General features: G+C 43.4%; 1 protein-coding gene across 1 annotated transcript in view; it reads right to left on the bottom strand.

Moving 5' to 3' along the window:
• LOC126106743 (amyloid-beta-like protein) overlaps positions 1-27,029 on the bottom strand; it is a 142,216-nt gene that overhangs the window by 42,191 nt on the left and 72,996 nt on the right. Inside the window, exons 3-5 of the mRNA XM_049913117.1 lie at positions 18,903-19,120; positions 11,641-11,789; positions 2,256-2,448 (exon numbers count right to left, since the gene is read on the bottom strand). Of these exons, the coding sequence (XP_049769074.1) occupies positions 2,256-2,448; positions 11,641-11,789; positions 18,903-19,120 (560 nt within the window). The remainder of the gene's footprint in view (positions 1-2,255; positions 2,449-11,640; positions 11,790-18,902; positions 19,121-27,029) is intronic.

Raw genomic sequence — 27,029 nt, 5'->3', positions numbered from 1 at the left:
GCATCCACCCTCCGTCGCATGGAATCCCTGATGCGCTGACGCAGCCCTGGAGAATGGCGTATTGTATCACAGCCGTCCACAATACGAGCACGAAGAGTCTCTACATTTGGTACCGGGGTTGCGTAGATAAGAGCTTTCAGATGCCCCCATAAATGAAAGTCAAGAGGGTTGAGGACAGGATAGCATGGAGGCCACGGAACTGGTCCGCCTCTACCAATCCATCGGTCACTGAATCTGTTGTTGAGAAGCATATGAACACTTCGACTGAAATGTGCAGGAGATCCATCGTGCATGAACCATATGTTGTGTCGTACTTGTAAAGGCACATGTTCTAGCAGCACAGGTAGAGTATTCCATATGAAATCATGATAATGTGCTCCATTGAGCGTAGGTGGAAGAACATGGGGCCCAATCAAGACATAACCAACAATGCCTGCCCAAACGTTCACAGAAAATCTGTGTAGATAACGTGATTGCACAATTGCGTGCGGATTCTCGTCAGCCCACACATGTTGATTGTGAAAATTTACAATTTGATCACGTTGGAATGAAGCCTCATTCGTAAAGAGAACATCTGCACTGAAATGAGGATTGACACATTGTTGGATGAAGCATTCGCAGAAGTGTACCCGTGAAGGCCAATCAGCTGCTGATAGTGCCTGCACACGCTGTACATGGTACAGAAACAACTGGTTTTCCCTGGTACAGAAACAACTGGTTTTCCCATTGCACTCTCCATACAGTGATGTGGTCAACGTTACCTTGTACAGCAGCAACTTCTCTGATGCTGACAGGGTTATCGTCAACTGCATGAAGAATTGCCTCGTCCATTGCAGGTGTCCTCGTCGTCCTAGGTCTTCCCCAGTTGCGAGTTATGGGCTGGAATGTTCCATGCTCCCTAATACGCAGATCAATTGCTTCGAACATCTTCCTGTCGGGACACCTTCATTCTGGAAATCTGTCTTGATACAAATGTACGGCGCCACGGCTATTGCCCCGTGCTAATCCATACATCAAATGGGCATCTGCCAACTCCGCATTTGTAAACATTGCACTGACTGCATAACCATGTTCGTGATGAACACTAAACTGTTGATGCTATGTACTGATGTGCTTGATGCTAGTACTGTAGAGCAATGAGTCACATGTCAACACAAGCACCGAAGTCAACATTACCTTCCTTCAATAGGACCAACTGGCGGTGAATCGAGGAAGTACAGTACATACTGATGAAACTAAAATGAGCTCTAACATGGAAATTAAGCATTTCCAGACACATGTCCACATTACATCTTTTCTTTATCTGTGTGTGAGGAATGTTTCCTGAAAGTTTGGCCATACCTTTTTGTAACACCCTGTATAAAGAGCAATAATTAATTTAAAAAATCGTGTATGTTTATATATTCTGGTAAAGGTAACAGAACAATGCAGCACATCACACCTTGGAAAACCCGTAAATAAATGAAATAACACACACAAAACGCACTTGAAAATGGGAATCATGTCATGCGAAAGATAAATAAAAAGAATATTATGACTGGTATCAGAAAGTTTCTAGAATGAAATTTTCACTCTACAGCGGAGTGTGCGCTGATATGAAACGTCCTGGCAGATTAAAACTGTGTGCCGGACCGAGACACGAACTCGGGACCTCTGCCTTTGCCTTTCGCGGGCGTGAGTCCCGCAAAAGGCAAAGGTCCCGAGTTCGAGTCTCAGTCTGGCACACAGATTTAATCTGCCAGGAAGTTTCATATCAGCGCACACTCTGCCGTAGAGTGGATATTTCAGTCTAGAAACATCCGCCAGACTGTGGCTAAGCCATGTCTCCGCAAAATCCTTTCTTCCAGGAGTGCGAGTTCTGCAAGGTTTACAGGAGAGCTTCTGTGAAGTTTGGAAGGTAGGAGACGAGGTACTGGCAGAATTAAAGCTGTGAGGGTGGGGTGTGAGTCATGCTTGAGTAGCTCAGTCGGTAAAGCACTTGCCCGCGAAAGGCAAAGGTCCCGAGTTCGAGTCTCGATCTGGCACACAGTTTTAATCTGCCAGGAAGTTTCATATTAGAAAGTTATTTTATAATGAAACCCACTTTTTTCGAAGATGCAGGCTTACACCAATCATTTCGAATGGATAAAATCACATTACTAAATTTGTTGGGGTGGCAATGCTAAAACAGGAAGTTAGCTTGTTCATGTTTCTACAGTATGAGTCTCAAGCTGTCTGTTGTACACGTACTGCTGCCACACAGTGTGTCAGCCCACCTTAGTGACCTTCTCCCGGTGCTGCTCCTCGAGTCGCTGCTGCGCGTCCTTGTAGGCCTGGTGCTCGATGCGTGGGTCGAAGTGCGTGAAGTAGGGGTCGGGCGTGGGCACGGGGGTGGCCGCCTGCGAGCCGACTCCGGAGGCGGTGGCGGGTGCAGCCGTGGGGCTGGGCAGAGCGGCTGCAGCTGGGGCCCTGTCAGAGGGACAGTCGTTATACTGATGGAAAACCAGTTTCTAACACATTCTCTGAATGCGAATATGTAAACCTGTGCTTATACACGATACTTCATTCATTCCTCCACAACTCATGTTCTGTCAATTCTATCATGCAGGAGAGCTTTCAGCACGAATCAGGTTATATATTAACAGGCAACAGCAAGTGCTGCTAGTTACTCCTGTAAAACATCCTAACAACAAATTATGATTCACACTAATCTACTCAAACTGATAATTATGGTATTTACTTCTAACTTACTTAATAGATGTATTTCAGGAGAAAAACAGCTACAGTACTTTGAAAAACAGCCACAACTCCTTGTCCTAAACTACTCAGCTGCTCTTATTGTAGTATAACTAGCTGGGAAAACCAGAAATGCCCAGGCATTTTTTTGCCACAATTTCTTCCATTAGTGCATATTCTCTTCCCTCCTTGCTCTGTCCATCTCCTCCTACACCTGTAATTCTATCTCATCCTCACCCTCTCTTTCTTAATCTTCTGCTCCCGCTCTCTCTGTCCATTTCCTCCTCTTTCTCTTTCCACTTCCTCCTCCCCTGTCTGTTTATCTCCTCCTCCTCCTCCATCTCTCTGCCTCTTATCCATCTCCTCCCCTTTCCTATAGCTGTCCATCTCCACCTCTCCTCTCTCTGTGTGCACTTTCCCCACCTTTATCTTTGCCCATCTCTTTCACCTCATCCTCCTCCTCCTATCTGTGCCCCTCTCTTCCTCTCCCCCTCACTGTCTGTCCATCTCCTCATCCTCCCTCCTCTCTCATCAGTATCACACTCGCCCCAATAGGAAGTTTGTGACTCCTACAGTATTTACTTCCAGATTGTAACTAATATGTCAACCAGGTTTGATTGAAATCGTTCCAGGGGTTCAGGATGAACTTTTTATCTGTGGCTTTGTTCACATACGCACATGTCAAATGTTTCACACATATTTAACATATCTCATGCACGTTTGTACACGTATTTCACCTGAATGTCTAGTGAATTTCGCCCCACAGTTTCATTTTCATACAGCTTAATTTTTATGACGTCGTATCTCCTGAACGTTTTGTTGCACAATGATATTTTTTTCTATGTACATTTAACAGCATATGTAGATACAGTGTGTGAAATGTGTTGCAAATAGAGTTAGCAACAAACAAGTAATAAAATGAAACTTCATGCATCACGAGCTAGTTTTTTCTTACATCTTAGTATTTAACATCATATCTCCTGAACTGTAAGTCGTACAGCGCTTGCCGCGCAGTCTAATGAGCTGCTTCCTGAGCAGGAAGGCATGCAGGTCCCGGCACAAATCCGCCTAGCGGATAAGCATCTAGGTCCAGTGTGACGGCCAGCATGTGGATAGTTTTTCAGGTGGTTTTCCATCTACCTTGGCAAATGCGGGCTAGTTCCCCTTATTCCACCTCAGCTAAACTGCGTTGATGATTGCTGTGCGAACACTGTTTCCACGTATGCGTGCACCATAATTATTCTACCATGCATACATTTGGGGTTACAGTTGTCTGCTATGAGACGGTACCAGGGGAGGGGTCCACTGAGGGCCGATCCGCACAATAACCCTGGGTTCGGTGTGGGGCGGCGGTGGAGTGGGTGGACTGCTGGGGCCTGCTGTGGGGTTGTGAACCACTGAGGGCTACGGCGGGACGAAGCCTCTCCATCGTTTCTAGGTCCCCGGTTTAAGCATGCATACATACATAAGTCGTACAATGTTACATTTTTGAAGGTACATTCGGCGGCAAATGTGGATACTGTTTGCTGAAAGTGTTGCAGATAGAGTTAGTAATAAATTTAAACGTCTCGTATCATGTGATAGTTTTTCACGCATTCAGTGTTATGTCATAGCTGCTGGGCTAAGTGTCGTACAATGTTATTTTTCTGCTTCATTCAGTGGAATATATGAATACAGTACGCACAATTTCATGGAAACAGTTAAAAACGTCATGCTTCGTGTGGCAGTTTTACTGCTTGAACAGCGAGAATGATGTGAGTGGCAAACTTCTTTCCTTTCATCATTTTGTGGGGTTCGTGAGTAAGAAAATGTTTTGTAAACATTCGAAATTATGTGTGAAGTTTGTTGCAGGTCTCTAAGCACTTTCATTCTCAAATACCGGACAACCAGATTAAAGGTTTCCTCGCGGCCGGGCTACTTTTTCATATACACTGACACCTCTTTGATAGGTAGGTGGTTTTAATCCCAAAGTGATTCTCTCCAGAGAATAAATGACACGTTTACAAAGTTTGGTTGAAATCGGTCCAGTGGTTTAGGATAAGATGTGAAACATCCATACATATTTATAATTTGTATAGATTACATTTTCACTCTTCACATCAGCGTCAGGCGTGACTTTTTAATTTATTTCTTCATTACTGGTACTTCTATTCGCAACACAGTTTGCACACAGTATACACATACGAGGTCTGTTCAAAAAATTCCGAAACTCCGTCCACAAAATTTTTCTACGCTTACCTTTTACATATGGATTATCGTTCCACGATTGAAACACCGCTTCCAACACAGTTTCCACTTCCTGAAACAGTCTACCCCCGCCTCTTGCTGGATCGCACGTAGCATCATCAGTGAATTTTCTTTTATCTCGGCTATTGTTTCAAATCGTCTTTTCAACGGGGTTTTCAACTTTGGAAATGAAAAACGGACCACGTCTGAAGAGTACGGAAAGTGAGGCAGCACAGTGATTTCGTTTTCTGTGCAATAGTCACGCAACAACGGGAATGAATGTGATGATGATGATGATGTTTGGTTTGTGGGGCGCTCAACTGCGTGGTTATCAGCGCCCGTACATGAAAAACGGACCACGTCTGAAGAGTACGGAAAGTGAGGCAGCACAGTGATTTCGTTTTCTGTGCAATAGTCACGCAACAACGGGAATGAATGTGATGATGATGATGTTTGGTTTGTGGGGCGCTCAACTGCGTGGTTATCAGCGCCCGTACAATTACCCAATCTTTGCTCAGTCCAATTTCGCCACTTTCCTGGATGATGATGAAATGATGAGGACAACACAAACACCCAGTCATCTCGAGGCAGGTGAAAATCCCTGATCCCGCCGGGAATCGAACCCGGGACCCCGTGCTCGGGAAGCGAGAACGCTACCGCGAGACCACGAGCGGCGGACAGGAATGAATGTGCGAGTGTGTTATCGTGATGCGAGAGATATGAATTGTCTCGCCACATTTCAAGCCCTTTCCTTCTCAAATTTTCTCGCTGGCGTCGCGACACGTTACGATGGTAGAATCGATTAACAGTTTCTCCCTGCGACACGAATTCGTGATGAACTAATCCTTCAAAGTCGGTCGGTAGACGTCGAAGGACTTTCTGAACGAGAGCCATCTTAACTTCCGTCCGGTGATTTTTGAACCGTGTGAACAATTCATAACATCGAGTACGCCTTCAGCACTCATTACCATAGGCTTTCTGCATTATTTAGCGTGTCTCTGTAAAGGTCTTCACGAGTTTCACGCAAAATTTAATGCAGATGCGTTGCTTCTCTAACTCTTGACATCCCGAAATTCATAAACTGTGCGACACAAGATTCTACTCAATGCAGCGTTGCACAATAATTAACAGAAATACAACAATGAAACTTCCGGCAGTTAAACAGAGGCGTGTGCATGGATGCCAACCGCACTTCGTTCCAACACACCACTGACGCAAAATTACGAATGTTCCGGAATTTTTTGAACAGACCTCGTATACTACCGAATATACCTGCAAAAAAACGCACGCAATTCAGAAGACACGACGTTATAAACGTTGAGATACGTAATAAGTAGGTTTTCTTCAAACAGAGCAAAAAATTACCGAACCTACACTCATTCAGTCTTCTCTTGACTTTCTCACACACTATTGGTGAATAATACTAACGTAATTACATCTATATAATTAAGGTTTTGCGTCTTCAACCATTTAGGTTTTCATGCTTATTGTCAAAAAAAAAAATTTTTTTTTTTTGCTATCGTTTTGGCCTGCTATGGACCACGAAGATTTTTATCTCTCCCCTGAGAGTAGATTTTCATTTTGGCTAACTGTGCTTCTTTTCTCTGTTTTGGCCATTTGCATAGTAAGCGAAATAACGTTTTTAGTAATTTTGACTTTTTCTCTGAAAACTTCTCGATCCTGAATGTCATCAAATGAAATTTCAGCGTCCTGTAAATCCTTTTTAACTTGGCTTGCCCATTTTGAATACGATTTTGTTTTTGAAATTGATGAATGTATGCGATGAGTAAGTCTTTGCGGGTTCATTCTTTCCAGATAACCAAAAAGCATCAATCTCCACTTCCTCATGCTGGTAACAATGTCTTCTGCATGTTCGTATAATTCACAGTTGTGTCTTCGGCGGAATTCACCGTTTTCATTGATAGGATTTTCCTCAAAATTTTCCAGTCTTATTTCAAGTTTTCGATGTGGTCCTTTCTTCGTCATGTTTAAACATTCTGATGCGTACAAAGCTGACGGTCTAATTACGCTCTTATAATGACAACGTTTTAGGTTTAAAGACAGGCTTTTGATTTTGTATAAGTCTTTGTACAGATGAAAAGCACTTCTAGTTTAGAACACCTACTTTCTACAGCTGCATTTTCTGAACCATCAGGTGTAATTATTTCTCCGAAATATTTAAGTTTCTTCGACTGCTTGATTTTCTCTCGTTGTATTTCAGTATGAGGAGGAGCGTGTTTGATGTTTGTGACGAATTCAGTTTTGTTAAATGCTATGTTTAGACCAGTCTTAGCAGCAATTGGTTGTAGGCTGGACACTTGAACCTTAGCTTCGTCAATATTATTTGCAATGAGTGCCAGATCATCAGTAAAAGCCAAACAGTTTCCACTGAGGCCATTTCTTTTGTGTCCAATTTGAATCCCATAATCTGGCGGTACGGTTGTTTTCCAGGACACAGTTGAAAAGCAATGGAGAGAGCAGGTCACCTTGTCTCACCCCTGTACAGATTTCAAATGGTTCTGATACTTCCGTCTCTGAACTTGATCTTTGACACTGTATTACTTAAAGTGGCGCCTATCTAGACAAAATTCGGCAAGGGTGTTCTTTATTGTTTACTGAATTGTGACGTAATTAGACGTCTGAAGCTTTTTTATTCTTTAAAAAATCGGGGGTGGGGTAGGATCATTGGTTTGTACCAACTGAGACAATATTTCATACAGAAGTCAGTGGACGGCACGTAGCCACACATTTGCAGTTACTTGGCAAACGCCTTATTTTTTGCTCCATGTCTACCGTAACAGTTTTGTTTCTACGAAGTATTATCGTGTACTTTCTCGCCCCTGTCAGTGATTCCTACTAATCGTGAAATACGCTAATAAAAATGCAGTTGGCACGTCTCTAGCTGCTTTGTGCCCCCTCTATGACAGAGCCACCGCGGGATACTCGCGCAACGCGACGTGTGGAAAGGCTGAGGAAATCCAGCGGTGAGGTCACATCCAGGAGCGACAACAGCTGCAGGAAGCAGCATTCACTTTGTTCGTACGTCAAACAACTCGTGACTGCGGTTCACGGGAAGCGGTTGCTAGCGGAAAGGACGTTAACTGGGAGCGAGCGCCAGTCGAAACAAGTCATTAGTGTTCATCTAGTGTTTGTTTAAAATGGAGTGACTCAGACACGCCGACAGCAAGTTCACTGAAGTTATTCTATTTTCGGATGCTCGGAGGTTGAAATCTCATGAAATTTGCCGCAAATTTAAATTACGAGGGTCATTTCAAAAGTCCTGCACAGTGCCCATGCGCGACCGTTTCTGTGATGTGATCAAATTGAAAATCATTTAAGTTGTGTGTGAGACTTAAGACGTGTCGGTCGTATATGTGTTTGCTGGTTCGCGTAGCTGTGTCGTGAGTAATTCAATTTTAAAATGGAAGATCAAACCGAGTCAGGTCGGATTACACGCGGCGACCAGCGTTCCTACACTCAAAGTCGAATGCTTACGTGGAAAGAAGCCAAAGAAAAAATTTCCGTTGGTGTAGGCCTACACATTCTATTTTGCTAATAACGGCATCTCAATAAGGCTTAGAGTTCCCCACGTTGTTGTATGCCTTACTGTCACCACCGCCCAAGTATTTGGTGTACCGTACGCCTCTTGTTTCTACGGAGCGATGAAATATTTGTTGTACTCCATGAACTTCCATACCCCCACTTGATCCACTAAAATTAGCCACACAGTTGTGTTTTTATGTTCATTGACTTTACAACATTTGCAGTACTTCGACATTATCTCCACATCTAACACTTTTCCAGTGTCTACACTCGTGGCAGTCACTACTCCATTCAGAGAAGTATGTCCACGTTTCTACCAACTTCCATCAAGTGTAACTGCAGTATCCGAACATCCATCATTTTCTTCCACTACTTCCCCAGCAGCCAGTTTCATGCTTTCCTCACTGACCTCACAGACAGCTTTCTCTAATACTGCAGTCAGTTTTTCAAATTTATTTGGTGGCTGATGTAAGTTCATCACTGAACAAAATGTTCTCCCTGCAGCCATGCCCTTGCCAATGGATCGTAAGGCATGCACTAATCTAGTATTGATTTCATAAGGGCCACTTGCATCTGGTTTTGAAGAACTCATAAATGAAATCACAGCTGAGCATTTAGTGCAAATTAAATCCAGAGCAATTGCTAAGCCTTTTCTCCCACTGGCACACTCACAAATTTTCACAGTCTATATTGTACAAATATAGAAATTACATCTGATAATATTCTCAAATTTATAATAATGTTACTGCACACCTTGTCACTTACAGCAAAGTCGGTGTAACACTCTTGAAATGTTGAGAGCTTCTTTGATGACGCACTTGTTGAAGAATTACAATTAGAAACATCGTTGCCAGGCGACATAACCTTTTGCACAGAAAGCTTTCTAAATTTTTTTCCTCTAAATTGTCGTTTCTTGAAAATGCCTTTACGTTTCGTCATCTTCAATAAACACAACAAAACACACGTAAACAAGCACTGCAGACGTAAGTATAACAATTACTCGCAATCACACTTGAACAAAACTAACCGCGTGTTTGAAAGCGTGTTTTTTACAAACAGCAGAAACAAAAGAATACCGACCGTTGCATTTCAAGGATAGCCAACACACTCGGGAGTAAAAAAAAAATCCCTAAAGTGAAATGTAGGGGATATAAATATCTAAAATATATGCACGTGGTAGGAAAGTGCTCTTTAAATGCTCGAAAAAAATTTTTTTTCGGCAAAATCCTTTACAGAGTACTTAATAAAAACCGTACTCTATCGAAATATGATGAAAAGCGAAAATAGATTTTTTTCGACCTGAACCACGGTGTGGTCCCCTTAATGGCGTTATCGTTAAAAGTATACATTAACCTGCGTACTGCATTGGTCAAATAAATGAAGGAAGTTATTATACACTTTAAGGTAGCGGATTGCCAGCTTCTCTGGAAATGCTTCTACTTTACATTCCTGCTCCACAAGCCGTGGCTTTTTTTTTTTTTTTTTCATTTGCTAATGATATAGTAAAAATTACTGTCGGTTCACAGACCCCTAACACCGCCCAATCCAAGGACTTTTATCTGCGGCTTTTTAACGTGTTTCACCACTCGAATTGTTGGTTGGAGTGAAAAATGTCGAGATGCACCTTAGTTCCGAGGGCACGTTAAGCCATAGGTCCCCCTATAACTTCCTGGAACTCAGCTCAATGGTTGGAGAAAGGCAATGGCATACCACCTCCAACAGGATCACGCCCAGCAAAACACTACGGTATACCAGTCAGCCTTCGAGTTGTTGAGAGCTTTTTATCCCTTCTTCTCCTCTCCCCCTCCCCCCCCCCTCTCTCTCTCTCTCTCTCACCTGTCCCCCCCCCCCCTTCTCCCTCTCTCGGCTTTCATTGCACCAAGTAGAAATTCTGTCCAAATCATCCTAAGTCCCTATAAGGGATTGCGAAAAACTGACGCAACGTGGTAGGAGAATCGCTGATGACCACGGCTCCTTGGAAGTAGTGATGGGGAGCTCGTGAATGAGTCGTTCAAATGAACGCTTCACTTCAGTGAAGTGTGAACTAACCACTCAATTTCAATGAACTGGTACTTCAAACTCTTCACAGATAGCACACTCCACACTTTTTTCTAGTTCACTCACTCTCTTCTCCTCTCCCTCTCCACTACATCGGCGCTACGTCACTCATTCTCCCTTCACTTCAGTCCTCCCTCTGCTGCCTGTTGGGGAGGTGAGGGGAAGGCAGCGTCAGCTGCTAAGTGCAGTGCTGACATTACTCGTGACTATTTGTGTGTTTATACTTCGCGTCTACGGGTAGCCTACCGTTGGCGGCGCTTGCAGACAAATGAATATTAAAGATATAAACGAAGGGGCTGGCTGTGTGAGCACGCACAGCCAACATGAAAATAAAAGGTTTGTTAATAACACTGAAAGAGGAATTTTACATGAAATCGTACCAATGACTACAGGTGACAGTTTACGTTTTGAATCTGGAGAGTCATTATTCTCAACAAAAATAAAATCTACAGGAAAACTTGTGAATAATTACTTAACGTAGGTATATAGACTGTGACAGTTGTAAACATACTCATTCTATTTTGGATTAAATTTTACAAGGAACTTAAAATTGGACTGCATTTCGTTGGTAGCCCTATTTTTTAGTTCATGAATACAACAAATAATATTTCATTTGGCAGATAGACTTTTTTGGACGCTTCATGAGAAAATTTCGAGCAAGATTAAATATAATGCCTTCTTTATATGTGACAGGCTTCTCTGTTTATCTTTCCTTTGTCCCCTTCGACCATGCTCTATTTAAGTTAACTCAGACGCTGTAAGATCGTAAAACGTTGCGTGCACGTTACTGCATAGTTCGGCCATCTGTTGGTAAAATTATGAAGTATTACGAAGCTTCATTGTACGAGCGAGGCGAAGCGAGCGCAGCAGCGGCTGAGCGGCGAACTGGGCAACTTCGACAGGCTTCCATACTTCACGAATGAACTACTTCATTTGAACGCTTCACGGCAAAGAGTGAAATGAATGAAGTAGTTCACGGGAATGAACGAGTTCGACCCATCTCTACTTGGAAGTCACAGGACCATTGGTCACACATGCGACATGGGAGGGGAGTCCCCAGAACTCTCAAGACCTGACGGGGGAATCCCCAGTACTCACGCGCTGCTCGCATCCTGCTCCTTGTCCACAGCACCCTCATCTTCCTCGTCATCATCATCGTAGTCATCACCGGCGCCCTCCTCCGTCTCGTCCTCTTCGTCTGTCACGGCGTCGTCCTGTTCCTGTTGCTCCTGATCCTGTTCCTGGTCCTGAAACAAAAGCACTTGCGTTAACTATCAGCCTTGTCTGGCATTCACCTAATCCGAGATAGCGAGGAAAATGAACGCTCACAGATAAAAAGTGCTGCTCTAATACATGAGTGTAATTGGATTACTTGAGAGGGAAATACAGAAGCGTCCGATTCCACTCGTCTACTTTGACCCATGACGTCACAAATGTGGCGGAAACGACCATACACTACAACTCCAATATGGCGCCTATGACGTCATTACGTAAACATGACCACAAATGCGAAAATACATTGATACACCAACACACACACGTTCCACAAAAACCCTAATGAAACTAACGAGACATGCGTGGGAAATTGGGGGTTTTTGGGTGGGGACAAAGTAAATATAAAAAAAATTTAGACACACGTCACCATACCATACCAAACAACAGAAAACGACGAAAAAAACCGACAACACAAAACTCCCCAAATTCCACTAAACACAATATCCTCTGGACACTTCCCTTGACCTAAATAGCTCAACAGCAGCTCCTGAACCCACAAATAACACTTCCCTTGGCCTATATAGCTTAACAGCAGCTCCCGAACACACAAATTGGAATCGAACACTTCCCTTGACCTATATAGCTCAACAGCAACTCCCGATACCGGAACACTCAAAATCACACATTGGAATCGAACACTTCCCTTGACCTATATAGGTCAACAGAAACTACCGATACCAAATCTTAAAACCCAAAACTACAACCACATCCACAATCATCACTACCTCAAAAAACAAAACAAACCAACAAAATTGACCTGTTATCCTTACGACATCTCCACATACAGCCGTCCCTGGTCCGAGACGCCGGAACTTTAGTAAGCCTCATTTCTTCACGACGTACTGAACACTTCACGACATCCAAAAATCCGAATAGTTGAAGAAATTTTATTAGAGACAACGCATTGTTCCCCCATCATCGCCGACAACCGAAAACTGTTGACCTAGTCAGTCATATCCATACCTACCAAAGACATTAAAAAGCAATTTACCAAAATTCACACACGACGAACAATAAAAAACTACAATAACGTCGAAATAACAAAACTAAATTCCTTGACACACTGAAAAATATTTCGCTGAAAGCACAGTCCCGATACCACACACGTTCAATGCTATTACGCAAATGAACCCCATGACCACCGACCGCAACAATATGCCACACACGCACACTAAACCAGAAACATCACCTAACACACCACCAGTGAGCACCAACGATTACATCAAAACGGCACTTACGAACACGCCACTCTCACAAACTGAATTCCGCGCCGTCGTTACGTCACACACCACAACAGCCTTACGTCACGGGTCAAAGCCGACGGATAGGATCGGACGCTTCGGTCGACCCCTTGAGAGACATGGGGAAGACACAGTAAAGATTATCTATCCAGACAGAAGGGTAGGCATACGAGGATGGTTTGATGAGTCTGGTAAAAACTTACATGGTTACTACGTTGACCACACAAACCGCAGTCGGTCTTCGGCCTCACCAATCAGCCTCCTCCAGCGTCCTCGGTCCACGTATTCTTCTTGAGACAGCCCCAGTGTACTCATATCGTCTCTGACCTGATCAACCCACGGGAGACGTGGTCTTCCCCGTGATCTTTTGCCTCTAATATCTTCCTCCACTACCTGCCTGATGATCTGGCCTTCTCGACGCGTTACGTGTCCATACCACTTCAGTCTTCTTTCTTTGATCACTGCCACGAGGTCCATCGACTTGTATAACTCCTGCAATTCACAGTTCTTTCTTTTCCTTCATTCATATCCATCATTCACTGGCCCAAAACTCTGTCTGAGGATGGCATTCTCAAATGTTAGGCGTTTCCTTTCCATCTTTTGGGTGATGGTCCAGGTCTCTGCTCCATATTAGCCTACAGGTTGTATTATTGTCTTGTACATCTTTGTCTTTGAGGATCTCGATAGAAGCCGGGACTATAACAGATTTCCCAGAGCAAACCTTGAACTGTTTCCAGTTTGTATTCGTGCTGCAGTTTCCTGGTATATCTCGTTCCTTTCATTGAGTGTAGCCCCAAGATATTTAAACTCTTTTATCCTTTCAGTGACTTTGTCCTCCACCTTCAGGGGTCTGTTATCATTTTCTCTGCTACGAGGTATTTTGTCTTATCCATATTCACCTTCAGGCCTGCTCTCACTACTTCTTCCATTAGTCAGGTTATCCTCCATTCAGAAGGCTGTTGCAAGCAGCAACTATTATATCGACCTGTAAATAACAGATTTCAGCTATCAGTCGTTCTTTTGAAATTTTATTGGCAGGTCTAGATTTCAGCTAGATACTAGACATTCTCAATGCTAAGAATACAACAGGTACATAGTTAGATGATGTCATATAAAAGTTGCAATTAATGGCTTAACTCATATGGTTTGTATATTACATACCACTATCATTTTTGGCCAATGCATGTAATGCCTGTTGGTCGAGCTTCATCCACAGTTCATTGAATACTAATGTTTGCGGAAGGCGGGCAGTGTGGAGAACACATCGGTTGGTTACATGGCGCCATCTATGTGAACTACGTATAAACCTCAAGGGAAGTAAACCACTTCAAATTTAATTACGTAAAATGGAACGTAAGTAAAATTCCTACATTGTCGTCCGACTTATTTCATAGTTATCATCATATTTATTACTTGATGATAAATCATCATATTTATTACTTGATGATAAATATAATATAAGTCGGACGACAATGTAGGAATTTTACTTACGTTCCATTTTACGTAATTAAATTTGAAGTGGTTTACTTCCCTTGAGGTTTATACGTAGTTCACATAGATGGCGCCGTGTAACCAACCGATGTGTTCTCCACACTGCCCGCCTTCCACAAACATTAGTATTCAATGAACTGTGGATGAAGCCCGACCAACAGCCATTACATGCATTGATCAAAAATGATAGTGGTGTGTAATATACAAACCATTTGAGTAAAGCCATTAATTGCAACTTTTTTTATGACGTCATCTATGTACCTGTTGTAGTCTTAGCATTGAGAATGGCTAGTTTTTAGCTGAAATCTAGATCTGCCAATAAAATTTGAAAAGGACGACTGATAGCCGAAATCTATTATTTACAAGTCTTCCGTTAGTGTTCTCGTCATCTGAACCAGGTCTTGCTCTTTCTCTGCTATTAAAATTACATCACCCGCATAGGCCAGGGTGTTGATCCTTCTTCCTAGCTGTATTCCTGTCTCCAGGCTTGCTACCTTCTCTCCAGTACCAGGTTAAACAGAAGAGCGGAGAGGCACTTTCCTTGTCGCACTCCAGTCCTCACCTTGAAGTTCTTTTATATGTTTCCATTTACTTTCACCATGCATGTTGTCTCCTAGGTGCATATCTGTGTCAGTTTTATGAGTTTTCTGGCAACTAGAGCCCTTTTGAGTCTTGCCATATTGATTGTCTATTCACACTATCATACGATTTTGGAAGTCCACAAAAAGACAGTGAACATTTTTGCGAATTCCCAGCTCTTTGCTAGCACTTGCCGTATTCTATGTAAATGGTCTACAGACAAAGTCTGGTAAGAAAGCAAGAAAAAATGTTTGTACCGAAAACAATTTATCTTACTTCTCGCCATAGATTCCTTTGAGAGATATACACTTGGTTCATCAATGCTCCAGCTTTTTCATCCCATCGGGGAAATAGGTTCTGTCAAACTCTGCAAAATACTCGTTGACTGCAACCATCACTTACTCACTTGATAATTTTTTTCCCCCATCAAGCCAAAGCTTCAAATTAGGGAACAGGAAGCAGTCACTTGCGGCTAAATCTAGTGAACAGGGTGAATGAGGAACCAGTTCAAAGCTCAATTCCGGTAGTTTCTCCATTGTAATAGTGTGTGTGTGTGTCTGGGATGGTGCACTTTCCTGGTGAAAGAGCATATTTTTGCGTGCCAACCTTCATCTATCTTCAGCCAACGCAAGTTTAAAACGATTCGACAATGAAGCATAACAGGGTCCAGTTACGGTTCTGTCTTTTTCCAAGTAATCTATGAAGATTATTCCTTGGGAATCCCAAAAAACAACGGCCATCACCTCACCAGCTGACAAAATGGTCTTCGCCTTCTTCGGTGCACTTTCAGCAGCCTTTGTCCATTGTTCTGACTGCCGTTTCGGCTCTGTGTGATGATGCATCCAGGCTTCATCAGCAGTTACAAGCCGGCGCAAAATGTCTTGCGGATTGCGATCAGACATAGCAGACATTGTGTCGAAAAGTTGTGCCGAATGTGCTTTTGATCCTCAGTGAGCAGTAGCGGCATCCACGTCGCACACAGCTCATGCATAGCCAATTCTACGTGCAGGATATTATACACTCCACTTGAGATGCATACAGTCTCAGCAACCTCGCAAATTGTTATTCGGTGGCCTTGCATTCCTCATGACGGATTCTGTCAATGGTTTCCTTTGTGGTGACCTCAACAGGACACCTGGAACGCGCTTCGTCTTCAGTGATTGTCCAACCACGTTTAAATTAATTATTCCAGAAATAAAAGGTCTTCAATGATGGTGCAGAGACCGCATGAACTTCATCCAGTTCTGTTTTTATTTTTACAGAGTCCAACCCTTCAAATGAAGTTGTTTAATAACAGCACAAAACTTGCTTGTCTTCATTTCCGGTCGCAGTCGACACACTGACCAATTCAGGTGACTGTCAACAATGAATTGTACGCTGTACTTCTTTGAAATTTTATTATGATTCTTGGAATAATCAAGCTTACCAACCACGAAGGCGCAATAAAGAAGTTTCATTATTTCATGGAAATTTACCAGACTTACCAAACCATCCTCGTAAGAAGGAGACAAAGGGAAAAGTGGTGCCATAGTATATGTGTAAGACAGCAGGCTTGGTGTACTCCCAGATATGCACGTAGAAAGCAAAACTGCAAAAGCAAGAAGGAGAATTGAAAAATCACTCCGAAAGACGAAAAATACACAAACAACACATTCTAGAAGGTGCCTGAATAAAACACAAGAATGAAAAGTATGCATCACATTTATCAAATGTCCGCCCCCGGTAGCTGAGTGGTCAGCGCGACAGAATGTCAAACCTAAGGGCCCTGGTTCGTTTCCCGGCTGGGTCGGAGATTTTCTCCGCTCAGGGACTGAGTGTTGTGTTGTCCTAATCATCATTATTTCATCCCCATCGACGCGCAAGTCATCGAAGTGGCGTCAAATCGAAAGACTTGCACCTGGCGAACGGTCTACCCGACAGAAGGCCCTAGTCACACGACATTTACATTTTTATTTACCAAACAATTTTCCTATATGGAGGTTTGGATTTTTATCTCCATCACTTGCGAAAAGTCTGATGATCAGTAAGACCAGAATTGGATAATAGAAGATGGAGGAGGAGCAGAAATTGGAAGTAAATGAGAAAGAAGATGAGAATCAGGAGAAGAAGAAAGTGAAAGTAATAAAAATACAGTGGAACATGAGATAAATAAAGAGGAGAAAGCAGTATGAGAACAGGGTATGGGAGGAAGAGAATGAAGAACAAAAAAATTGGTCAGGTGCAGGTACGACTCACGTACTGAGTGTTCCGTTACAAACTTAATAATGTATATAGGCAGTTCACCCGTACTGGAATTTGAGGATCTCCACGATTTTTGCCTGTTATCGACATTGATACTAGCAAGATATTGGTCCCAGGGATTCCCAGACTTACGAAAACGTTTTAATTTCAAGTTTAAAGTCATATAACGAATGACAAAAGAAATATTTTTTCTGTGATATAATTACATATTAACAATTTTCTGCTTCTTATCCTTTACTTGCACTGCGAATTCTTCCCTCCTGCTAGCTTTAAAGATTCTACCTCAAGGGGGGAGCACCCTACAGATTTTGATGAGTGAGTTTCCGAGTATCAAAACACGTGACATAGATGGCCTCACCTTATGATTCCATTGACTTACAAACTTCACTTTTTTACGTAGCCAAGGAACCATTGACCATAATACGTGACATAAATTTCAACTTGATATGTCTACCCGTTCAGGAGTAAAAAGGGTTTTGGACAGTTAGGCAGACTGATATCAAAATGATCCTGTAAGTGTTCCATTTTTATAGATTCCAGTATGGTGCCCTAAAAAGTAACAGAATAAAATGGAAAGGTAAAGGAGGAGCAGGAGGAGGAGGAGGAGAAGGACGCACCATACAAGCGGATGTGTGAAGGGGAAGGTAAAAAAATTTATAAGAGAAAAAGTGCACAGATGTGAGGAATATTAGAAGTAACTGAGGAGAAGAAAAGACAGTAGCAAAAGAAAAACGGTAGGTAGGTGAAGATGTGCAAAGGAAAGATGGAAGAAGAAGAAAGAAGAATGTAGCAAGGAAATTTGAGGAGAAAGCAGAAGAAGAGATTGAGAATGAATAGAGAATAGTATGAAGTGAAGAGGCTGGTGATGAGAAGAAAGCTGTAAGAGTAGAGAAGAGGAGGAGAGAACGTGTTTAAGGAAGCAAAAGTGGTATAAAATTAAGAGGATGGACATGAGGAGGAAGAGATATAGATGTACAAGGAAGGCTTAGCAGCATTAAATTAAGTGGGTGGTGTGATGAAGATGTAAGGGTGGAGGAGGCTGAGAGGTGAAAGAGATGGTAAAGGAAGAGCAAGAAGTACAAGACTGAGAGGAGGAATACATAAGATTAGAGTGGAGAAGAGGAGATTATGAAGGAAGAGGAAGTATTTCATAATTAGGAGGATAGGGATGATGAGAAAGTTACAACAGTAGAAGAGAGATGACGGGAAGGAGATGGAGAAGGAAGGTAAAGTATTACGAAATTACGAGTATGGGGATGAGAAGAAAGCTGTAAGAGGAGGAGACGGAGATGTAGATTTAAGAGAAAGTAGCATAACATTACGAGTGTTCGGATGAGGTGAGAAGTTCTAAGAACAGTGAAAAAGTTACGAGAAGTACGAGGACGAAAAAGTATTATGAAATGAGGAGGATGGAGATGAGGAGATTAGTCATAAGAGTAAAGAAGGGACACGGAGAAGGATGAGAAAGTAGTATGAAATAAAGAGTACGGCGATGAGGAGGAAGGTGTTCGAGTCGAAAGCTCGAGCACTGACCGCATCTTCGTCCTCGTCGTCCTCGCTGAGTTCGTCCTCGGGCAGCTCGTCCTCCTCCTCCTCGTCGTCATCCTCGTCGTCGTCTTCCTCTGGCAGCTGTGGTGGCTGCTGCTGGACCATCTGCTGCTGCTGCGCCGCCTCCAGGATCTTCTGCTCTTTGCCCTTCAGCGCTGCCGCCGCAACAGCCAGCTCCAGTGGCTTCTTCATCTTGCCGTTATCTGCAAACGAAACACCAGTACGTCACGCGACGGTACCAACAGAGGACACTGCTATGTTTGGACAGCCATTTCCATCAAGCACATTGGAAATAAGTTATTGCTATGGCATACTCAAAATATGTGTATATACACTACTGGCCATTAAAATTGCTACACCACGAAATTTAATCGACAGGAAGAAGATCCTGTGATATGCAAATGATTAGCTTTTCAGAGCATTCACACACGGTTGGCGCCGGTGGCGACCAAAAAAAAAATGGCTCTGAGCACTATGGGACTTAAAATCTGTGGTCATCAGTCCCCTAGAACTTAGAACTACTTAAACCTAACGAACCTAAGGACATCACACACATCCATGCCCGAGGCAGGATTCAGACCTGCGACCGTAGCAGACGCGCGGTTCCGGACTGAGCGCCTAGAACCGCTAGACCACCGCGGCCGGCTCCGGTGGCTACACCTACAACGTGCTGACATGGGGGAAGTTTCCAACGGATTTCTCATACACAAATAGCAGTTGACCGGCGTTGCTTGGTGGAACATTGTTGTGATGTCTCGTGTAAGGAGGAGAAATGCGTACCATCACGTTTCCGACTTTGATAAAGGTCGGATTGTAGCCTATCGCGATTGCGGTTTATCGTATCGCCACATTGCTGCTTGCGTTGGTCGAGATCCCATGACTGTTAGCAGAATATGAAATCGGTGGGTTCAGGAGCGTAATACGGAACACCGTGCTGGATCCCAACGGCCTCGTATCACTAGCAGTCGAGATGACAGGCATCTTATCCGCATGGCTGTAACGGATCGTGCAGCCACGTCTCGATCCCTGAGTCAACATATGGGAACGTTTGCAAGACAACAACCATCTGCACGAACAGTTCGGCGACGTTTGCAGCAGCATGGACTATCAGGTCGGAGACCATGGCTGCGGTTACCCATGACGCTGCATCACAGGCAGGAGCGCCTGCGGTGGTGTACTCAACGGCGAACCTGGATGCACGAATGGCAAAATGTCATTTTTTCGGATGAATCCAGGTTCTGTTTACAGCATCATGATTGTCGCATCCGTGTTTGGAGACATCGCGGTGAACGCACATTGGAAGCGTGTATTCGTCATCACTATACTGGCGTATCACCCGGCATGATGCCATTGGTTACACGTCTCGGTCACCTCTTGTTCGCATTGACGGCTCTTCGAACAGTGGACGTTACATTTCAGATGTGTTACGACTCGTGGCTCTACCCTTCATTCGATCCCTGCGAAACCCTACATTTCAACAGGATAATGCACGACCGCATGTTGCAGGTCCTTTAAGGGCCTTTCTGGATACAGAAAATGTTCGACTGCTGCCCTGACCAGCACATTCTCCAGATCTCTCACCAACTGAAAACGTCTGGTCAATGGTGGCCGAGCAACTGGCTCGTCACAATACGCCAGTCACTACTGTAGATGAACTGTGGTATCGTGTTGAAGCTGCCTGGGCAGCTGTACCTGTACACGCCATCCAAGCTCTGTTTGACTCAATGCCCAGGCGTATCAAGGCCGTGATTACGGCCAGAGGTGGTTGTTCTAGGTACTGATTTCTCAGGATCTATGCACCCAAATTGCGTGAAAATGTAATCACATGTCGGTTCGAGTATAATATATTTGTCCAATGAATACCCGTTTATCATCTGCATTTCTTCTTGTTGTAGCAATTTTAATGGCCAGTAGTGGAATATAGGTAGCAGAAAACCTATGCCTACTATTCGGTATTCGGAACCGCTGTCCCAGTTTGTCAGTTCGCTGGTATGTGGCTGATAAAATCAAAACACTATAATTAGCCGTGACTTCAAAAAGTGAACGAATGAGATGTAAAAAATTATTTAAACAAACTACAGAAATGTGCGACAGTCTTCATGCCTATTCTAGCTTTATTCAGCCGAAAAAACGACACTGAAACAGAAGAACTGTTTCGAAGCTGTTTTAAGCATCGGATCTCGGGACGTTACCAGCGCACAGCCATCAAAATAGCTCTGAGACTGACGGACGGGTGTTTTGTCGAATAGCAAACAGTTCGCCAAAACTTCTGTGTTTTCAAGGCTTGCACATCTCTACACAAGAGGAACCGCAGTAAGAGTGTACATTGGTTGGAAGAGTGGCGATTCCGATTGACGTTACAGTGGGGAGAGCAGTGAAAGCAAACCTTCAGCTATTTAAACGAAGTCCGCTCTTCCTCTGGAGGCATGACAGTTTTCTTTACAAAAAGTGGCGCTGTGAGCCGATTGCTTTCTTCACGACATCCTGGAAGCCATGGATCAAGGCAGTCAGGTAGAGGAGGCTATTATCGCTGAAACAACCGGCATTTGCGTACACCGTTCTTTTCTGCAGTTTAACTTGGCTATTAAACCCGAAAAAATTACCACTTTGAGAAATAACCGCTTTTGGTTGTTTATTTCTACACTGTCTAAAAAAATTAGTACGCCCATTTAGAAGTTTCCAACCATTCAAGATTTATTGTTGCTACAGTGAATATGGAGTACATGAAAAGATTTCATTCACAGATCAATAGCGCAAGCGGTTCTGATGTACCAGTAATTGACCCGTGCTGAAACACCAGTAAGAGGTGTAGCCTCCATGGGTGGCAATGCAGGTGCTGACTCTGGCAACCAGTCGATCGTACAGATGGTGAATACTGCACTGGGATACATTACAGCACACCTACAGGCAGGAGAATGTTCTCTCATCGCTGAAGACCACGGCGCGGCATTCCAAGTGATCCCCTAATGACACCAGTGGAGCCGCGCACGTTGATGCTGCGGCGTGAGTGGCCGAAGGGCTAGAGGCGTGCGTGCCAGTAATCCCACTGCTAATAACGGGTTCGAAACTTTACAGATCGCGTTGACACATCTGTGCTATGGTAGCTGTACGATCTGCCATTGCCGTCCTTACAATAGGACATTACTGGCAGGTAGTAGGAGTTGTTGTTGTTGTTGTTGTTGTTGTGGTCTTTGGTCCTGAGACTGGTTTGATGCAGCTCTCCATGCTACTCTATCCTGTGCAAGCTTCTTCATCTCCCAGTACCTACTGCAGCCTACATCCTTCTGAAACTGCTTAGTGTATTCATCTCTTGGTCTTCCTCTACGATTTTTACCCTCCACACTGCCCTCCAATGTTAAATTTGTGATACCTTGATGCCGCAGAATATGCCCTACCAACCGGTCCCTTCTTCTTGTCAAGTTGTGCCACAAGCTTCTCTTCTCCCCAATTCTATTCAATACCTCCTCATTAGTTATGCGATCTACCCATCTAATCTTCAGCATTCTTCTATAGCACCACATTTCGAAAGCTTCTATTCTCTTCTTGTCTAAACTATTTATCGTCCATGTTTCACTTCCATACATGGCTACACTCCATACAAATACTTTCAGAAACGACTTCCTGACACTTAAATTTATACTCGAAGTTAACAAATTTTTCTTCTTCAGAAACGCTTTCCTTGCCATTGCCAGTCTACATTTTATATCCTCTCTACTTCGACCATCATCAGTTATTTTGCTCCCCAAATAGCAAAACTCCTTTACTACTTTCAGTGTCTCATTTCCTAATCTAATTCCCTCAGCAGAAGCTGATTTACTTCGACTGCATTCCATTATCCTCGGTTTGCTTTTGTTGATGTTCATCTTATATCCTCCTTCCAAGACACTGTCCATTCCGTTCAGCTGCTCTTCCAAGTCCTTTGCTGTCTCTGACAGAATTACAATGTCATCGGCGAACCTTAAAGTTTTTATTTCTTCTTCATGGATTTTAATACCTACTCCAAATTTTTCTTTTCTTTCCTTTACTGCTTGCTCAATATACAGATTGAATAACATCGGGGATAGGCTACAACCCTGTCTCACTCCCTTCCCAACCACTGCTTCCCTTTCATACCCCTCGACTCTTATAACTGCCATCTGCTTTCTGTACAAATTGTAAATAGCCTTCCGCTCCCTGTATTTTACCCCTGCCACCTTCAGAAGGTGGCACTGCTGTCCCTACAATACGACAGTACTGGCTGGTGTATGCGCTGCATGGGCGTCCAAAACCTCATCTGCTGGTGCAAGAATGTTCACATGACCACTGATATCAGATGACTTTCACACTGGTAGAGTAACTTAACAACATCGAATACATGACGGTTAGCGCTGGAGCCCCTTTGCTGCTTTTCCAGATTTTCCAGTGCACATCTCGAATCCGTGACAATAAGGATGTCGTTGAACTGATTTGCCATATATTGAAGCGCCTTTAATCGCAAGGACTTCAGCAGTGAAGATGCTGGCTTCTACAACAGACTCTATTCGCAACGCATTTTGCAGACGGTGTCCACATACACCACTGAATGTACCTGCCAAATTACATCATTGTACGACACACAGTTCAGGACATATGACGGCAGAAAGATTGAGATACCTCCAAAACTAGCTTATGCTTAAAATGGAGATCAGATTACCCAAACAATCGTCGTCGTCGTCGGCTGATACTCGTATCCGAGTTTTCATTTCCCTCCTGAGATTTCCTTTGTCACGGTTCAGGCGTGGAAGTGTCGTTGATGGCTTAGCAATCCAATCCTAGCGTGGAACACGCGGCCACAGACATTACAGCTGATGGAAGGTGGAGGACGTGGCTGAGCCTGGAGGAGTTTACGTCTCCGGCGTTTGCCATCCTCCATTCTTCGACGTTCCAGCTCAAAGTTTTGAAGAGCATTTGAGGTAACTAAGCGCCAGCGACTTCGGTCTTCTGCTATTGTGGACCAGTTACTCGGATCGATGTTCAAGTTTTTCAGATTTTTCTTGTACTGATCCTTATAACGTTTGAGAGGGGCACCTCGTGGCCTTTTACCTGTGCTCACTTCGCTGTACAGCATTTGGCGTGGAAGTCTGTCATTTTTCATCCGCTGGACATGTCCGACCCATCTGAGTTGATGGCCAATGATAAGAGCTTCCATGCTATACATTTTTGCTTTCTCAAGAACAGCCGTGTTGGATATGAAGTCATCCCATTTCAGGTTCATGATATATCTTAGCTCCTGTTGGTTGAAGCGTTCTAGTTTCTTCAGATCACAGCGATATAACGTCCAGGTTTCGCAACCATATAGCAGGGTGGAAATGACTACAGCTTTGTACACCATCAGTTTGGTGTACAGTGTTTGGTCTTTATTCAGGAAGACACGCTTTGTAAGACGTCCAAATGCTACATGGGCAGCACGTAATCTATTCTCCACATATTTTACATATGAGCAGTTAGATGACAGTATGCTTCCCAGGTAGAGGAAATGGTCCACTTGTTCCAAGAGTGTATCATAAATGGATATGCTGAAATCAGGAACGGTGGAGCCCGGAGTTGGCTGCGCCATCACCTTTGTCTTTGGAATATTGATGGAGAGAGCAAATCTTTCGTACGCCCTGCTGAAGGAATCAACTGACAGCTGCAACTCTACAGGTGAATGAGCTGGAGAAGCATTGTCATCAGCATACTGCATCTCTGTCACACGAGTGGGACAATATTCATCCGGTAGTTCGTAATGATAGCACTTAGCGATTTACAATAAATTTTAAGCATGATTTCAAACATTTCCTGAAAATTTTCTGCCTTGCATGCTTAATGTCAAACATTTGACTCCTCGCGGTTTGAGGAGTCATGTTATGGACTGTGCGGCCCCTTCCGCCGGGGGTTCGGTCCTTCCTCGGGCACGGGTGTGTGTGTTGTCCTTAGCGTTAAGTTAGTTTAAGTACTGTGTAAGTCTATGTACCGATGACTTCAGCAGTTTGGTCGCTCAGGAATTCACACACACACACTCACACACACACACACACACACACACACACACACACACACACACACACACACACAGATATATATATATATATATATTTGACACATTAACTTTTTTCTCAAGTTATCAGCCGTTTCAAGCTCTTTTGTACAAGATAGTTGGCTTCTTAGAAGATTGTCTGTTTACTAGTATCATCCAGTATGGTATAACAAGATATAGTAAATGGTTCGCAGGCGGTAGCAAAGTACTTTGGAACTAGTAACCTATCAAAGATTGCACACCCTGTTGCTTATACATGCAAGGAATATATCAATGCCAACCAATGATACAGTTTTCGACTCAACGACCTTTTAACATCTCTATATCCATGTTGTAGCAATACCTGAAAAATAACTTACATCTATGTTACCATCTCTTGAGACTTGAGGGAGTATTATAATATTTTCTGACCTATCGTCCTACATACGTAATCGTTGCTAACTAACTGATCCCTGAGTTCAGCTCTTGACTCATGTTCCAAGATGTGCTCAGTACATGCTCGTACGTTATAAATTACAAACTAGGATCATCAAAAATCTTATTACTACTAAAGGACATCAGGTATGGCGGCCTCTTTAGAACATCGCTAAAGTGGGCCCACAACTGCCCATTGCACACTTCTGTCTTTTCGTTTAATACACTGACTCGTTCATCTCTGACAGTACGAAGTATTTTTACTTCTTATATAAATTTAATAGCAACCATCTTTTTCCTCAGTGCAGTATATTCAAGCTGTCTCTGACGCTTTTTAACGAGCGCTTGTCATCCTAAAGTACTTTGCTACCGCCTGCGAACCATTTAGTTAGTTACCAAGCGTGACGTATGCACAATACACCAGTTAATATTATAATACTCCGTCAAGTGTCAGTAGATGGAAAGCATTGTAACATAGGCGTCAGAACGTTCTTAGGAATTGCTATAACACAGGAATTCGGCTGCTGTATAGCGGTTGGCGTCGATGTGTACGAAACAGGATGTTACAATCTTTGGCAGGCATTTGGCACTCGATTTTCGTTAATGAACAGAGTTCTTTGAAAGTGTTAACCATCAACAGTAATCGACGATCTTTAGACGATCTTACACGTAAAATGACGAGTCTTGTGTACAATGTATGGCTATAACATAACGGGACTGATATGCCAGAGTAAGTACGCCCGCGCCAAAGATAAAGGACCAACAGCTTATGTGGTCACTGTGAACTACATGGAGGCATCTAAGAGCTCTTATTATATTAATGGGTTCAGTAATGTAGTACTTATTCCTGCTGCATATATTTTTAGGTTGGTTGGTTGGTTTGGGGAAGGAGACCAGACAGCGTGGTCATCGGTCTCATCGGATTAGGGAATGATGGGGAAGGAAGTCGGCCGTGCCCTTTCAAAGGAACCATCCCGGCATTTGCCTGGAGTGATTTAGGGAAATCACGGAAAACCTAAATCAGGATGGCCGGACGCGGGATTGAACCGTCGTCCTTCCGAATGCGAGTCCAATGTCTAACCACTGCGCCACCTCGCTCGGTATATATTTTTAGGACCATGGCGTTTTGCTGTATGCACTTTATTACTGAAATGCGCAAGATAGCGCGAAATAAGTGTCCAACGAATAGAAAAGCAACTGGAATCACTCAACAGAGGAAAGTCCACTGGACCTAACGGGATACCAATTCGATTCTACACAGAGTACGCGAAAGAACTCGCCCCCCTTCTAACAGCCGTGTACCGCAAGTCTCTAGAGGAACGGAAAGTTCCAAATGATTGGAAAAGAGCACAGGTAGTCCCAGTCTTCAAGATGGGTCGTCGAGCAGATGCGCAAAACTATAGACCTATATCTCTGACGTCGATCTGTTGTAGAATTTTAGAACATGTTTTTTGCTCGAGTATTATGTCGTTTTTGGAAACCCAGAATCTACTATGTAGGAATCAACATGGATTCCGGAAACAGCGATCGTGTGAGACCCAACTCACTTTATTTGTTCATGAGACCCAGAAAATATTAGATACAGGCTCCCAGGAAGATGCTATTTTCCTTGACTTCCGGAAGGCGTTCGATACAGTTCCGCACTGTCGCCTGATAAACAAAGT

Source organism: Schistocerca cancellata, chromosome 10 (genome assembly GCF_023864275.1).
Source record: "Schistocerca cancellata isolate TAMUIC-IGC-003103 chromosome 10, iqSchCanc2.1, whole genome shotgun sequence".
In the NCBI taxonomy this organism is placed as follows: domain Eukaryota; kingdom Metazoa; phylum Arthropoda; class Insecta; order Orthoptera; family Acrididae; genus Schistocerca; species Schistocerca cancellata.
Note: the sequence above shows the minus strand (reverse complement) of the source record. Positions and strands in the feature narration are given on the sequence as shown.